This window comes from Symphalangus syndactylus, chromosome 2 (assembly GCF_028878055.3).
Source record: "Symphalangus syndactylus isolate Jambi chromosome 2, NHGRI_mSymSyn1-v2.1_pri, whole genome shotgun sequence".
Classification (NCBI taxonomy): domain Eukaryota; kingdom Metazoa; phylum Chordata; class Mammalia; order Primates; family Hylobatidae; genus Symphalangus; species Symphalangus syndactylus.
The window spans coordinates 40,680,267-40,697,494 of record NC_072424.2 but is presented as its reverse complement, the minus strand read 5'-3'; the positions used below and the strand labels follow the sequence as shown (position 1 = coordinate 40,697,494).

The window sequence follows — 17,228 nt, the reverse complement described above, 5'->3', positions numbered from 1 at the left end:
ATGTTCCCCCCGATACTCATCAAATGCATCTGACACCCCAGGGAAAAGGTCTCTGTGTGTCCTGGGCTTTGGGTACCCCTAGCAGGCCCGTGCTGCACTCCTTGGGGGTCCCGGGCCCTGGCTGGGGAGCCTGTCACTCCAGCCCTGCCTGGTCTCTGGCTGTCAGATCTGGCTTCACTCCCGATGAAAGGCCAGCGCCCGCCTGGGAAGCTAGGAGGCCCCTTGGCCCCCACTCTGCGGCCCCTGGTTGAGCTCACTGGTGAGGATCTGCCAGAAGGCCTCAGCTGGGCTTTAGGCATCTCCGTCTCCTTCAGTAATGACTTCCTATAAATCAGGTCTGCCCTCCGCTTTGTTCCACACCGCTCCCAGCCAACAGCAAAACTCCCCACCCGACATCATAAATCCACCTTCATTTTCTTTCCGAATTTCTTTTAAGGCTTCTTTAATCACCACCTTGCAGCCTGGGCAGATGCTGCCTCAAAGGGTGAGGCCAAAATGCAGAGTTCCTGGGGAGGAGGTGAAGCCTGGGGGAGGCAGGGCAGGTGGGAAGGACAGCAGAGAGATGGACTCCAGGGGGGATGGGGTGAAGATGCCGCTGGCCATGCCCAGGACTGGAGGTTTGGGGGGACACACAGAGAATGTTTCCCAGGCAGGGGCTGGACCTGCTTCTCTTGTGCATCCCCCTGTACCTTGCACAGTGCTCCCTGTACCCAGGAGATGCCCAGCAGAGGGCCCTGGCATCACTCTAGCAGAGCCTCAGAGCAGGAGGTGTTAGTATTTGCTATACTAGGTGGGCACTGCCCGTGTGCTAGGCCATGTGCCAGCCATGTCCCATGTGCACCTCCTTTCATTCTCACAACACTCCCATTTTGAAGGTGAGAAAACTGAGGCTGGGAGAATAGTTTGCCCACTACTGCCTAGGCTGTAATGCACGGGGTAGGCTGGACCTGCACCTGTGGCCTGGCTCCAGACCCTGTCCCCTCACCTGCTAGCTCAATGCCCTCAGAGAAGCTGAGGGGCATGCCCAAGGTCACTGGGGCCTGGACCGCAGAGGCAGTGCAGGACTCTTGCCTCCCACCTTCCCCTCCTCTGGTTCCATCTGGTTCCATGCCAGAGCCTTGGCCATGGCCAGAACCTAGTTCCCAGGATTCCCAGGCAGGGCAGCTCCCGGCACTGTCCCGGCTTCAAGAGGCCTCAAGCAGCTGGGGAAGTTGGGGACCAGGGGATGGGAGAGTGGTCTTCCTACTGCCCCAGTCTCTCTCTCAATCTCTCGCTCGGCCACCCTCCCGGGGCCCTCGAGTCCCCCGAGAGCTGACATGGTGGCCGCTAGATGGCACTGTGACCCAGCGGAGCAGCTGCAGCCACGGGAATGGATAATGTCTAGAGAGGATGCCTCCCCTCCCCCTCCCGCAGTGCTGAGGGCCCGTGCCTGGGTAGCACCTTTGCCCGGCCTGCCCTGGGGTGGCTGGCCCTCCCTCGCTGTCCTGAACACTCAGCCAGGCAGCTGCTTCAGCCACAACCACCTGGGTGGGGCTGCCCCAAGTCCGGGTGCCAGCCTGGGGCTGTCATCCCAGTGGGTGTGGGCCTCCCCTCACAGCCCCTCCTGTCTTGCAGGCTGGCAGGATTCTGAAGCTGGAGGTCATCGGAAAGGTCAGCAGGCTGTGGCAGTTTAAGCATCAGGAGGAGATGGGGCTCTAAGTGCTAGCTCTCTATGAACCTCCTGTGTGACCTTGGGAGAGTCCCTTCTCCTCCCTGGATCTCCGTCTGTTCTTTGTAAAATGGGAGGTTCTCCCAGGTCGTACAGCTCTCTAGCAGGCAGGTGCTGTGTGGCTTGGCTCCAGGGACCTCCCAGCTCCCTGAGTGCACATCTGGACATGGCCTGCCCCTTCCGCCTGCTTTCCTTCCAGCTTCTCAGGCCCCCTGGCACCAGAGTGGTGCTGAGCGCTGGCCACGCGCCCACAGCCTCAGCCATCAGGCCGGGCTCAGCATGGCGGCCCTTACATTTGGGGTCCATTCCTGGGGCTCGGGGGTGGGGGGCACTCTGGGCTAGTTTTCCAGCCAGATGTCCATGTGTCATTAGCTGAGTGACAAGGTGGGCTGCAGGGTAGTGTTGGGGGGCTTGGCGGGCAGGGAAAGAGTAGGCTGGAGAAGGCGGGCAGACAGAATAGTAACATGGTGGGCCAAATAGGTTCTTGTCAGCCAAATGGCTTTTGGAAGTCTGCAGAGCTGTTCGAACATGTCCTCTGGGCACGCCAGCTGCCCCAGCCTCCCTCCGTTCCTCCACCAAAGCTGCTGCTTCTTCCTTGAACCGCCCGTCCTTCCAGCCCAGCTGGCACAGTTGGCTGGTGCTTCCATCCCCACCGTGCTCCTCATCTGCCTCCTCTGGGTCTCCTCCTTTCTCCTCCTTGGTTCTGTGCCAGCCCAGCCAGCGTGAACAATGCCCCCTTCATACTCAAACCCAGCCGCAACCTCCAAATTCTTTTATTCTGTGTCTAGCCCACTCTCCCAGTCCTTGCCTCCCTTCCACCTCGTCATTCTCCAGTGCTTCATCCCCCCAGTGCACCTCCCTTCCCTTGCAAGATCAAGGCACTTAATTGCCAAGCCAGCCCAGTGCACAGAACTGGGAACTATTCAGAAAAATTGACTGTACAAATCTAGGCTGAAGCGCCTGCATGTTTATTTCTTTTCCGGGAGAAACATGGTTTATTACTGACATAGCCTTTCCATGGTACCTTCACACGCGGAGCTCTCAGGCACTTAGACGGGGCTTGAGCTGTGCTAACCATTTTATTGTCTAGTCATTTGTTCCCACAAACTTTGTAAGACAGTCCAACATTAATCTCGCCCTTTCACAGGGTGAAAGGTGGCTAAAGAAAGGAATCGTAAACTCAGGAGAGGCAGTGACAACCCTTTCTGGGCAGGACTTTGAGATGATGCCACTACCCAGGTGTCTGGAGGCAGGGGGGTGCCCCAAAGGACCCCTCAACCATCCTTCCAGCCCCAGGATTCAGACTGAGGGAGCCTGACACTTTGGAAGCCTCTGCTGCACACGTTGGGATGGATATGTCAGGAAGGCCGACCAACGAGAGGATCTCTCTGTCCCAAGTGCAGGTCAGGTATGAATGTGGCTTAAGTTCACATGACAAGTTGTTGTGTACAGCTCTGGCTTCCTGATTTTTGGCACCCAAAACAGGAACTGGATTGCTCTGCCATCAGCAGTCTATTGGCAGATTATCAGAGTTTAGTCAGCAGCCGTGCTGGAATTAGAAAAACAGCCTTCCCTAGAAAGATCTCGCTGTCAGAGAGTCTGACAATAGGTCCCCCATCCAGAAAGACAAAGGGGGAGCGCGCCTTCAAAAAAAAGTGCTGGAGAGTTTTTGGAACAAGATCACAATTCTTTGAGCTCAGTTATCCGAGACGGGACCCAGCTGAAGCCTAGGGATTTAGCACTCAATTCCTGGTTGCTTATGTGTAAGTAAATAATTTCATCTGCGATTTGGCAATAAAGAATGCTTTAAATCTCGGCTTTTGTGATTTGTCAGTTTTCTCCTACAGAACCTGCTCACCCATCATTGAGGTTACCAGAGGCAGTGGGGCAAGAGGTTCCAGGGAGAGAATGATGTTGTGGTGTTCTCACATCGCACTTTCCAGCAAGCCAGATTGGGTACCCCAAAACTCATACCTGCCAGATCTCTCACCAACCCTTGGAGAGGCAGTGTGGGAGAAGCCTTCTGTGGGTGGCAGGATGGAATAGAGCCTTTATCTCCCCTCCCCAGGGACATAAGGCCACCCTTTCCTTGCGGTCTCTGATGAATTAGACTCAGCCTTGCAGGGCCCTGGCCCCCAGCCCCAGCCCCTCCAGCACACCACCTCCCACGTCACTCTGCGTACCTGTATATTTGCTGACCCCAGCCTCAGCAGCCACATCTCTGAGTGCCAGAATGCCCCGGGAGAGGTCACTGGCCTCAGGGTCCATTTCAATGAGGGCATCAGGGCCCACATTACCGTAGGCGTAATTGGCAATGTAGATAGAGTAGCGTCCAGAGCCCTGAGGAAGAAGGGAAGGAAGCGGTGAGCAGGCCCACCTTGGCTCATCCCAGAAACTGCCCCCTCCCCACCCCAGGTAGGACCATAGCTCTTTCACAGGGTTGGGTTCTTCTCCCCGGGTCTGTTGTGAATGGCCTTGCAGGCTGTGCATGGCACACTTCCAGAGGGGCTTTTCACAAAGGCTACCATGTGAATGACACTCCCGGGAGTTGTACAACAAAGCAGCCTGTTTTTCCTTCCATCCTGTTCCAGAAGAACACATCCCTCCCTCTCCCCCACAACCACCTTTTTATAGACAATTTTCTAATATGCCTCCCTCCAGCTGAGCTCTCTCCAGCTGCCAGCCAGGGTAGCTGCTCAATAAATATTTGCTGATTGATTGATCTACCAATTCCCATTATTCTCAGTCTCTCTCTCCCATTCAAGCTCACTCCAGCCAAGATGACAAGCAAATTCCTGCCATCTCCCTCCCCCTGTTCCCACCCCACGCTTCTTCATTCCTCTGTTTTGGTAGCACAAGAGGCACAGATTTGCAGGGGTCCTACTTCCCTCTTCCATTCCCTTATTTCCCCCGTATTACCAGGAAGAAAGATAATATCACTTCTGTCTTTATAACACTGTCTCAAAGGTTCTCTTTTCCCTTTGCATCCAGGAGCAGCCCTGGGCACCAGCTCCTCCGTGCAAGAGTCATTCTCTTCTCTAGTCCAAAACACTGCTGATGAAAGACTCTTCTCTTCTGCCTGTTATTATAATGGTGCTATTTCTTCAATGGATGACTTCTTCCCAAGAGATCCACATACTTTGTAAATCAGTTTTCTGGCTTTTCTCTCATCCTTTTCACCACTTCCCTCCAATTAATTAGACAGTAAATATTTCTTAAGCTCTAACTATGTGCCAAGTGCTGTGTTATAAATGTACTTAAGACAAAGTCCCTGACCGTAGGTTGCTTATAGTCTAGTTTGAAAGACAAGCCATAAACCTAAAAGGACCTAAGAGAAACTGTTGAGCTCACAGCAACAAGACTGGTGGTCCTCTTTCCTTGCTTCAATTTCGCATCCATTGGCACCACGAGCACAATTCTTGTTCCACCTAACTGGTCAGCGACTTTATATCTTTGTGGGTTTTTTGGTGTTTTTTGTTTGTTTTTTTGGGTCTCGCTCTGTTGCCCCGGCTGCAGTACAGTGGTGTGACCTTGGCTCACTGCAGCCTCCACCTCCCAGGTTCAGGTGATTGCCCTGCTTCAGCCTCCCAAGTAGCTGGGATTACAGGCGTGCATCACAACTCCTGGCTAATTCTTGTATTTTTTAGTAGAGAGGGGGTTTCACCATACTGGTCAGGCTGGTTTCGACCTCCCGACCTCAAGTGATCCACCCCCCTCAGCCTCCTAAAGTGCTGGAATTACAGGTGTGAGCCACCGTGCTTGGCCAATCTTCGAAGGGATCATTTTCTTTGAGGAAGTTGATTAAGAGCCACATGAGTCTGTCTGACTGGTGGGTGAGGCCAAGGAGGGAGCTTAGAGTTTCCTGTTAGAGTCTCCTGTGTGACACAGATGTACCAACAATGATACAAGCATATGGCAGAGAACACGTACAGGATTTCCTGGGCACACAGAAGAGGAGCTCCTAACCCAGAGGAAGGGCACCTAACTATGGGAAAGTCCGAAAAGCTTTTCTTAAAGGAGTCTCAGTCAGATGAATTGGAGGGAAGAGAACCTTCCAAGTAGAGATGAGAAAGAGGAGGATGTATGTAGAGAAACTACAGCAGTTAGTTCAGTGTTGCTGGAATATAAAATGCAAGGCAGAGAGTGTCAAGGGATGAAGCTAGAGAAGGTGGTAAATTTGTTCCTTACAGATTGCTCTGCTCCTTCTCTTTTGGTTATCTGAGTCTTTATGCTGCTACTCAGAAATCTGTGCTTTACAAACCTTGCTACTCAAAGTGATCCCTGCACCAGTGGCATTGGTGACCTCTGGGATCATGTTTGAAATATAGACCCTCAGCAACCACCCCCCAAGATCTGCTGAATCAGAATCTGCATTGTAGCAAGACTGCCATGTGATTCCTGTGCAAAACTGAAGTTTGAGATGCACTGCTTTACAGTACAGCCTTTTTTTTTTTTTTTTAGACAGGGTCTCCCTCTGTCACTCAGGCTCACTGCAGCTTCGACTGGGCTCAAGTGATCCTCCCACTCCAGCCTCCCAAGTAGCTGGGACTACAGGTGTGCACCACCACACCCAGCTAATTTTTTGTTTGTTTGTTTGTAGAGACAGAGTCTCCCTATGTTGCTGAGGCTGGTCTTGAACTCCTGGTTCTCAATCTATCCTCCCGATTTGGATGCCCAAAGTGCTGGTTAAGGGTTTGAGCCACCATACTTGGCCTGACATGGCTTCTTGATTAGGGGAGAACTTTGAGAAGTTCTCAGCCATCCCAGGCTGTGCAGAATGACTGGGTGAAAAGTGAATGAAGGGGCCAAAGAGGAAAGTGAGCCATCACAAACCGTTCCCAACCCTACCAGCTGGCAGCAGTCTCATCAACAAATGAGCAATAAGTTCAATGGACTGAAATTCACTCTGCTAGAAATTAGGATATTTACAAAATTCAGTTATACCTAGTTCCTTACTTTGATTTATCGAGGGTATAAACTGACAAACACAGATGTGTCACGGTTGTAGAAGACTGCAGAAATTCACATATGAACTTGACCGCGGTAATTCTGGGAGGGTGAGATGATTCCAAGGGAAGGAAGATGTTTCTGCAGCTTTGGGGCCAATGCAGTGGTTCCCACACTTTAACTTACATCAGAATCACCTGGGGGGCTCATTAAAACACAGATTTTTTTTTTAAACATCTGGCCCCCATCCCGAGTTTCTGACCAACAGGTCTGGGGTAAGCCATGAGAATTTGCATTTCTAACAAATTCCCAGATGATGCTGACACTGCTGGTCTGGGAACCACACTTTGAGAACCACTGGTCCAGGGCCATTAGCCCAGGTCCTAGTCTAGGGCCTGCCCCTGACTGCTCCTCGTCCTCGGGCAAATCCCTGGCTGCCTCCAGGCTGCATCTCCTCAGGTGTTAAATGGAGATCATATTCCCCCTGCTTCCTGGCAAGGTTGTTGAGAAGACGAAATGAGACAACGTATGTGAAAAGTCTTTGAAAATATAAAAATGCTATATAAACATGAGGCATAATCATTATTGATCAGAGGACATTCTTGTAAGAGATCGGCTTTGAGCTGGATCCAGAAAGGTGAGTGAGTGATGAGGCAGCTGGAGAGAAAGGACAAGTGGATGTTCTGAGTTTGGAGCAGAGAATGAGTGAGGGGTGCAAGGGGAGAGGGAGAGAACAGCACGTGGCGGAGTGGGGGCGGGGCTGAGGCATCTATGGAGCAAAAGTTCTCATACTTCAGCATGCATCGGAGTCACCCGCAGGGCTAGCTGAATCCCAGATCGCTGGCCCCACCCCTGGAGTTTCTGATTCAGTCTGTCTGGAGGGTGCAGTGGGGCAGGGCCTGAGAATGTGCATTTCTAGCAATGCTGCTGCTGCTGCTGGCCCAGAGGCTACACTGAGAACCACTGACCAGGTAGCTAGATTAAAAGGACCCACACCAGGTAGGGGCTATGGGATGGGGCTAAGGAAGGATGACTAGGGTGAGTGCTGTAATAAAGTTAGAAACTTGTGTCTGCTATCATTTCACCAAGGGGCAGGGAGGCGGAGGGTAAAAAGGCATCTTCATTTTCAGGCAGGCAAGGTTCAATTCCTGGCTTTCCCTGTTGCTTCATGTGTGATCAAGGTCAAGTTGCCTAATTTCTCAAAACCTGAGTTTCCATATCTGTCAAATCGGATAGTGACAGCATCTACCTCATTGGCGTCTTATGAGGACTCAGTAGGATGAGGCAGGTAAAGCATGCGGGACAAGGCGTGGCATGTCCCTAGTGTAAGAGGTGTTGGCTGTTACTGTTGTCCTTGCTCTTGTGTTTTCCCGCACCATGCTGCATTCCTCTCTCTTAACTTCCAGGCTGCCCTTGGCCTCTCTCCATTCCTCCCCTGGCAGTCCTCAGGCCCCAGGGATGGCCAAGGTGGTGGCTGGACTCAGAAAGCAACCCTCCTCTGCTGGCAGACTGACTGTAGGGCTTCTTTCTAGCTTTCTGAGGCCTGGGAGACTGAAGTCAGGGGCTGAGCAGGGTGTGAGCAAGCTTCTGGACGCCTGCCTCCTGTGCTGCAGTGCCAGGCCATCTTTTTTTTTTTTTTTTTTTTTGCATTTCACATAGTGCCTTTGTCCTGTGGTTAAATGCGTGGGTGTGCAGATGACCTTGTTAGGACAGAGTGCATCTCTTTGTGATTAACTTGCATGCCTCTCCCCCCAGTTCTCCGAGAAGTTGCCCACATTAGCTGAGTGTCAAAAGCCTTGGTCCTGAACGGGTGAGATGGGAAACCGGGAGGAGGCTGGGAAGAGGCCCCTAACCGTGACCAGGTCTGGCACCCCCCAGCTCCACCCCACACTCTGGGGCTGTTCACAGAGCTGCCTCCCCATCTCCTCCCACCAGGCAGGAGTCCAGGTGGCACAGATTCAGGTCAGGCTAAATGTGGCTTCACAGCCCAGCTTGGCTTCTCTTCCCAGCACAAGCTTGTTAAGAAATAAATATTTATACCTGGCACCTGCCTTCTCCCAAGGCCTGGAGGCCCCTGCTGTAAAGATTCACACTGAATCTCCAATCCCCTCGGTGCTATCTCAATCCCAAAGTGAGCCAAGCCTCTTGCCCCTGCCCCCAGAATGGGGGCCATAGACACTCCTGTGGCAGCCGGGCAGCAGCTGGGCCCCTGATTCAGTGATGACTGTTTACAAAGCCAAGGAGGTAGGCGGCAGGGGAGCAGGTGACATGAGGGATAAATCACCTTTGCAGCAAGCTGCTGGCTCTGGCGAGGCCTGCTGGGACCTAAGCCTGGGTGGGCGGCTGCCCCCTCACCGGGCAGATGGCTGCAGCAGCTCATGCCCCTCCCCACTCCGTCTCCCCCCGCCATCCAGTTTGGGTGGGGCACCTCTGTGTAGGGTGCACTTGCAGGGCACGAAAATGTTGGAGGAGCTGTTGATGAACTAAAGTACTTGTATATTGAGGCAATCCTCCCCTCACCCACCTAGAAACTCCTCCATTGTGCCTTCATTTATTCAGTAAATATTTACGAAGGGCTCCACGGCTCAGTGCCTGGCACACAGGAGGCACTTAATAAATGTTAGTTGAGTGAATGAATGCAGGCAAGATTTAGAGCTAGAAGAGGGGGGTTCATGTCCTAGCCACACCACTCATCTGCTTTGGGCTCTCACGCAAGTCACTGCCCCAACCTAGGCTTCCATCCCCACAAGTGTCCTGAGGACACAAGCTTCCTCACTGGTTTCTGGTGGGGCTGCACGGGAGACAGGATGTGAAAGGTACACAGGAATGCATTCTGCAAGTCTTAGTTGTTGGTATTTAGCACCCAATCTATCCAAGACACCGTGGGAGCCGCCACTCTGTCAGGGGACGTCTACACAGTGGCTCCTCTCCTGGCTCTCACATGGCTTCTCCCCAGGACCCCATGCGCCCCTGCACTCACCTTTCTGTCCACACAGGCCACAGAGCGTCCGGCAAAGAGGCTGGCCACACCACGGGCCACGTTGACCTCATCGCTCAGGATGTCTTCCCATCGGTTATTGCGAAACTTGAACAACTTGTCGGTGTACGTGGCCACCCCTGGAGGGAGGAGGAAAGGGAGGGCTGGTGGACAGTGGATCAGGGTCTCGGTTCTGATCTCTGGGTATGTCTCATGGCACCTTTCACAAGGTGGTGGGGACCAGAGGAGGATGGGTCATCTGCGGCAAGGAAGACCTCAAGCAGGTGAGACTCCTCTGTGCTTGGGGAGAACTCACATGTTTCCAGTTGAGGGAAAAGACTCTAAGCCTCATGAAGATGGCTGGCTCAGGCCTCAGGAACTAGGGAAGAAGTGCCACTGCTGCAGTGTGCCCAAGATGACCCTCAGCAGCTGGATTTCATGCCCTGCCCCGTGCTCCTGCAACAGCATCAAGGAGCTCCTGGGACTGCAATACGGTAACATCCAAACTCAACCCAGGATGGCTCTTTCTCCAGGCGCTGTCCCTACATTCTCTACTGGATTGCAGGACCTACCTGATTTGGGTCTCAGAAGAAATGGTTCTGGTTCATGGGTAGGTCTCAGTTCACCCTGAGGAAGGGGCTGGAAGCTGAGCTCTGACGGGATGAGAAGTGAGGGGTTGTTCTGCCTGGGGTGTGATGAGTTTGGGCAGCCCTGGGAGGCCCCTGGTCCCAGGACTGGGAGTCCCAGAAGGCAGTGTTTTCCACCTCTTTTGGATTACTGGCCCCTTTGAGAACTGGAGGGAGGTGAAGGACCTTCAGCTCAGGGAGTTGCAGGTCTGCACCACACAACATGCCATACATCATTTCAGGTCTGTGGCTTTCTGGAGCTCGTTCGTGACTAAGAAGCCTTGTTCTGGAGAAGTGGGAATAACTGCTGATTGCTGAGGCCTCAAGCCCATTCAAGTGACCACTTGAAAGGCAGAGCTCTCTCCTCCGCCGTCACCCTTAGTTAATTTCTTGTTAATGCAAGACCCCGAGTGTTCGTAGTTTAGGGGGGTCCTCATTCTACCCCCTGGGCTGGACAGGAAACACAGGGAGAGGAGCAGCTGAAGGAATCAGGGAAGGTGAGCTTGAGGAAGACTGGACTTGGGGACAGAACCCTGAACTCGACTGTCTGGGCCAGGGAAGAGGCAGCGGGCTTAGACTGAGGAGAGACAGCATGGCCCAGGGGCCCAGGGGCCAAGAGCTTGGGGTGATGGAAATGATCTGGAGCCCCGGTGTTGGTTCTGCTTGGATTCTACTTCTAGGCTCCAGACTCGAGGCATGCTGCCTAGCATCTCTGAGCCTCGGTTTTCCTACTTGTGAGTGGGGATGACAGTAGTTACAGTCAAGTTTACTGTGAGGAATAAATGAGATGATGCACATTAAAGGTTTGGGATGGTCCCCCCACCAAAGTGGTAGCTATTTTTCGACAGGAATGATTTTTCTCATGTTATAGATGAACTACTTTCCAAGGTTCTTTAGAGACATCAGCCCTGCGCTGCAGGGGTTTGGTGAAAACCAGTGATTCTGTGAGTGGGTGTGTGTGAGGGTGGGAAGTGTGTGAGTGTGAGCACGAGCGAGAGTGAGCATTGTGAGAGTGAATGTGTGTGTGTGGATGTGTGAATGAGTGAGAGTATGCAGGAGTAAGAGCCAGCATGAGTGAGAGTAAGAGTGTGTGAGTGGGCTGGGCACGGTGGCTCATGCCAGTAATCCCAGTACTGTGGGAGGCCGAGGCGGGCGGATCACTTGAGCCCAGGAGTTCTAGACCAGCCAGGCAACATAGCAAGATCCCATCTCTACAAACCCTCCCCCTCAAAAATTAGCCAGGTGTGGTGGCACATGCCTGTAGTCCCAGCTACTCAGGACGCTGAAGCAGGAGGATCACCTGAGCCCAGGAGGTCGAGGCTGCAGTGAGCTGTGATTGCGCCACTGCACTCCAGCCTGGGTGACAGAACAATACCCTGTCTCAAAAAAAAAAAAAAAAAAGGGTATGAGTATGTGAAGCAAGTGCGTGGGAAAAAGTGTGAGCATGAGAATGAGTGTGTAGGTGTCAGAGTGAGAAAATGGCTGAGAATGTTTGTGTGTCAGCATGAGAGTGGGTGTGTGAGTGAGGGTGTGTGGTGAGTACACGAGAGGAAGAGTGTGTCAGAGAATAAGAGTGGACAAGAACGAGTGAGTGTGAGAGAGTGGGCATGAGTGAGTGAGAATGTGGGCATGAGTGAGAGTGAGTGAGTGTGAGAGGGGGTGAGTGAGAGTGAGATTGAGAAGGGGGTGAGTGAGATTGAGAAGGGGGTGAGTGAGAGTGAGTGTGAGAGGGGGTGAGTGAGAGTGAGATTGAGAAGGGGGTGAGTGAGAGTGAGATTGAGAAGGGGGTGAGTGAGAGTGAGATTGAGAAGGGGGTGAGTGAGAGTGAGATTGAGAAGGGGGTGAGTGAGAGTGAGTGTGAGAGGGGGTGAGTGAGAGTGAGATTGAGAAGGGGGTGAGTGAGAGTGAGTGTGAGAGGGGGTGAGTGAGAGTGAGACTGAGAAGGGGGTGAGTGAGAGTGAGATTGAGAAGGGGGTGAGTGAGAGTGAGATTGAGAAGGGGGTGAGTGAGAGTGAGTGTGAGAGGGGGTGAGTGAGAGTGAGATTGAGAAGGGGGTGAGTGAGAGTGAGTGTGAGAGGGGGTGAGTGAGAGTGAGTGTGAGAGGGGGTGAGTGAGAGTGAGATTGAGAAGGGGGTGAGTGAGAGTGAGTGTGAGAGGGGGTGAGTGAGAGTGAGATTGAGAAGGGGGTGAGTGAGAGTGAGTGTGAGAGGGGGTGAGTGAGAGTGAGATTGAGAAGGGGGTGAGTGAGAGTGAGTGTGGGGGTGAGTGAGTGTGAGAGTGGGGAGGAGAGTGTGAGAGTGGGGATGAGTGAGAGTGAGTGTGAGGGGAGGGTGAGTGAGAATGAATGTGGGCATGACTGAGAGTGAGGGTGAGCATAGAGTGTGCGAGAACAGTTGTGTGTGTGTGGAAGTGAGCGGATGAGCGTGAGTACTTGTGGGAGTGTGCATAGGTAAGGAGAGTGTGTAAGCGACCCCTTGACCCCTCAGGTGGCTCCACCCAGGAGAGGACAAAAGGGTTGATCTCTGAGGGGGCCTCACGCTGGGACCCCCTGAGACCGCAGGACCCACAGGAGCAGGAGCATCATCTGTGGGGTCTGGAGTTGGCCTCAAGGGTCCTCACCCGACAGCAGGGAACCGGCACCTTCTCTCCCTGCCTGCCCTCTGGAGAAGCCTGACCCAGGGAGGAGGAAAAGTCCCTTATGCTGAGTGGAGGCAGACCCAGGAGGCCTGCAAGGGTTGTAGGTGGAGGCTTCAGCACAGGCCTGTTTCTGTGGAGCCCAGAAGGGACCTGCACTGACCTGCTGTGGCCTGGATGCACATGGGGGAAACTGAGTTGCGGGTCACCCTGACAAAAGCACAGGGCCCCGACCCAGTCGGCCAGAGTCGCGTCCCACATCTGAGGCTTGTTAGCTGCGAGGCCCCAGGTCTTGGTTTCCTCATCTAGAAGTCGTGGATAACAGCTCTGCCTCCTTCTCAGCGTCGTTGTGGGAATTACATGAGAAACGCACATGGGGAGAGTTCGGCGGCAGCTCTGAGACCCCAGGTCCACAGCCCCTCCTCAAAATTCCTGGGAGTCAAATGTGTTCAGGAATTTGCATATTTTTCCTTCAGATTTTGGAAAGGTAACATAGTGCACACACCGTTTATTACATAACACCCCCAGCAGGGATGGAGGCAGCACCCTATAATTAAACACATTAATATTTCTGCAGTGAATTATATGAATATTCACCCTAAGTGGGATAAATAAAGCCTATAAATAGTTCAGATTAGCCCAGGACAGGTTTTGCTATCAATTGAATTTCCCACAAAACTTAAAAAATGCACTTGAAGCGTTCAGAGGGTTTTGGATTTTAGGGCTCTTGAGAAGGGACTTGGAGTTATGCCGCCATCATCATGGCTGTCCTGGAGGCAGTGGCAGGCTTGCTATTGCTTCCATATGTCTGGGAGCCTCTGAGGATGGCCCCTGCGGGCTGCTGGGTCTCCAGCTTTCACCATCAGCAAGCAGCCCTTGCCCATCTCCGCCCAGCCAGGGCCCCTTTAGATGCTGTACCTCCAGCTAGCTTCATCCCTGAGATGCCTGGGTCACACTCCACTGAAGCCTGGGCCGGCATGGAGTCGGAGAGAAAATGGGTGTGGCAGCTGGGGTTCTGCAGAGCTCTGATGGACACCTCTGGATTCAGTGAGAGAAATTTCTCAAGCTGCCGAGTTCCCGCCTTAGCTATCTAGAGGAGAAACTAGGTCTAGGGTGACTCTGTCCCCCTCTGTTTGCCTTCTCACCTCCAGTTCCTCCTGTCCACCCCAAGCAGCATTTCCCAAAGTGTGCTTCTTGGGACTCAGATCTCTGCGAGGTGCCTGGAGAAAGGACTCTGTGATCATGCGAGCTTGGGAAAGACTGCACACTCACCCACCTCTTGGAGATTCCCCCTGGACATTGATCTATTAGAACTTCAAAAAGTCATGCAATGAGTAACCTGTTTAATTTTATTTAACCCAGCCTTTCCCAAATGTTCCTTGGCCATGGAACCCCTTTTTGTAGAGCACCTCTTAGTGCCCTGCGTAACTGGTGCTGTCCTTAGCAAGGTGCCGTCCTAAGGTGCTGATGTCTGGTCAGGCTCAGAGCTTTTCAGCCGGAGGTGTTAGGGTGCCTGTGCTGTTGGCCTCTCCCCCTTTTCAGCCTCCTGGCTCCTGAGCTCACCAGGAATGCCCAGAAGAATAAACTAATTAAGGTAAAATGTGCAACAGCCATGCAGAGCCTTGTAGATCATAAAATGGAACGGCAAAATCAATGGCAGCCCTTCTGCAGGCAGAGGCCCGGAGGCCTGGGGGACGGGAGAGATGGGAGCCCCTGATTTAGGAAGAGCAAACGCTCTGGCAGCTGCAACCTGGGTAATTAGGTGTGTCAGGAAGACAGATAAACAGCGAGCTGTGCAGGTCGATGGCACAGGCAATAAACACCCAGCACTGGCCCCCGGCCCATGTCAGCATGCAGTCCTGCCTTCTGGCTCCTTGTAGCTGCACAAGAGCTGCACTCTGCCCTGGGGTCCCTCATGAGCGGGTGGGGGCAACAGCTCGGGAAGAGGTGAGGCTGTTAGGAGCAGGAGAGAGGTATTCTCTGGAGTCCCCTGGGGAAAGACACTGAGAAGGTACAGGCCTGGGAGAAACAGGAGGGCATTTGGGGCAAGGCAGGGGGCCCTGGAGTCACAGCCCCCAGGAGAGGCAAGTCTGGTGATTCCCATTTCCACCCTGATTCTGGCATCTTGGCATTAAAGGAGCCTTGAGGGTCTCAGAGTCCAGTAGAACCGCAATTTGCTGCCAGGAGGCCAGAGGGAAGGGTCTGCGGGTGAAGCTCAGGTGCCCACTATGCCCGGCAGGGGGCCAGGTGCTACACCAGATGCCGTGGGAGACTGGGGGAAGTATGCCTTGGTCCCTGACTAGGGGCTTTTAGAGTCCATCCACAACACCGGGGACAGGTAAAGGAGACACCAGGAGACAGCCATGAAATGAGTGATACTGCACGTCTATAGCACTTGCCAGGTACCAGGCAATTCACGTATATTCTCATTAACCCTCACCAAAACCCCTCGAGGTGGGTACTATTTTCATGACCCCTTTACACATGAAGTGCCTGGGGCATGAGAGAGAAGGGGACTTGCCTAAGATCCCACAGCTGGCAGAGCCTAGCAGGGCAGAACCAGACAGTATGTCTGGGAGATGCCTTGAAATCAGGATGGAAGAGTCGCTGTGATCACGGAGGGCTTCATGAGGGAGGAGGCACCTGAACTGGGTCTGGAAGGGTCAGAGTAACAACAGCACTGCACTCTACAGTTTAGGCAGGATGGCGAGAAAAAGGCACAGAGGGGACATTGAGTTTGACCAGGGAGGGGGGTTTGTGCAGGTGGAGGAGGCGAAGCATGGCAGGGCAGAGGAGACCCAGTAATTCCAGGACTGAGGGCAAAGGGGCCATTGGTGGCTTCTGATCTGGGGAAAGTCAGGAGAAGACAGTGTTTCCGGAAGATTAAGTTGGCAGTGGAGTGAAGGGTGAATGCGCTAGCAAAGGAGGAAATGCAGCGAGTGGCCACTTTTGTAGGAGCTCAGGTTTGATCGGGATGGGGAGGAAGCACTGGTGTAGGAGGGGTTGGCTGAGTGTGGCTGGCAGAGTGAGGGAGCTGTCCAAAATGTGGAAACAGTGACCCAAGCAGGGACACTGAGTTCACTGGGGATGAGCAGGAGCCTGGCTTCAGACAGTTTGCATTTAAAGTGACCACGGGGTGGCCAAGAGGTCAGTGGCCATGAGGCATGACTGCTTACAGAATAGAGTCTGGAGCTAGGGAGAAGGGAAAGACCAGGCCATAAACAGGGTCCCTTGAGTCCCAGGGAGAAGCCACATTTGGGACAGAGATGGAGGCATCAGAAGACTAGAAAAGGGGAACAAGAGGGCACCTAGAGCCACTGGGAACATGAGGTTGTGTCATAAAGGACTCGTCCTAAGGATCACTGGATTGGAATGCCTCCTCCCCAGGAGGCTTTCCCCACCTGGGAGATGGCCTGACTCATGGTCTGGTATTGGTGGTAGAGAGAAGGGTGGGCAGGTTTGTGTGGCAAGGCAGAGGCCTCAGCCTCCAACCTCATTCATCAGGCAAACAGCAGGGCTGGGGAAGTAGCCAGCAACCCTCCCTCTAGGTGGATCTTGGGCAACTCATAAACTTGTGTTTTTCTGATCTGTAAAATGGAATGAGAATGGCCACCTATTCATCAGGTTGTTGTGAGGGTTAAATTAGATAATGTATGTAAAGTGCTGAGAACAATACCTGGCACATGAAAAGTTAAATAAATAATAACAACACCATCACCATCACCACCATCATCCAGGAAATCACAGCACATGACCACAGCAGATCCTCAACTCAGGAGGCAACTGTGATGTTAAGTATGAAAGGCTATATAAGACTTAGTCAATGGAAAACCAGTAAGACAGTGATGGCTCCAGGGGAAGAAAGAACTCATTCAGACAAAGGACATTTTAAAAGAGGAGCCCAGGCTGTGCTGGGTCCCTGATGTAAATGCTGACCCCGGTCTTCCTTCCCCCATCCCAAGGTGAAGAGGGAAACCCGATCAGCTCCCGCCAGGCACTTTGCCCACATCAGCTCCTTCAGTGCTCTCCGTAGCAGTGCCAGGAAGGTAGAGTCTTCATTTCACAGAAAGAAACAGGGGCTCAGAGGCTTAGGTCATTTGCCTAAGGTTGCACAGCTGTTGTGAGATGGTCTGTCTGTTGCAGAGCTCCCTCTCATGTTATTAAAGAGCTGGGGTTGCTCGTAGGAGGCAGTCCCAGTTCCCAAGGAAGCTTGTTCCTTGTTAGGACCATGGGAATGGCCTCTGGGGCCCCATATTCCGTATTATGCTGCTTTGGCCCATTGCTGGGAGAGCTGCAAATCAGGACTTTGCATTCAAGTGAAATCTGGCTGGGGGAT

General features: G+C 53.0%; 1 protein-coding gene across 2 annotated transcripts in view; it reads right to left on the bottom strand.

Annotated features, from left to right (window-relative positions):
• The window catches only part of CRTAC1 (cartilage acidic protein 1), a 165,538-nt gene that overhangs the window by 48,157 nt on the left and 100,153 nt on the right, over positions 1–17,228 (bottom strand). For both annotated transcript variants that reach the window (XM_055252946.2, XM_055252956.2), the window contains exons 4-5: positions 9,636–9,772; positions 3,892–4,048 (exon numbers count right to left, since the gene is read on the bottom strand). In XM_055252946.2, coding sequence (XP_055108921.2) covers positions 3,892–4,048; positions 9,636–9,772 — 294 coding nt within the window. The remainder of the gene's footprint in view (positions 1–3,891; positions 4,049–9,635; positions 9,773–17,228) is intronic.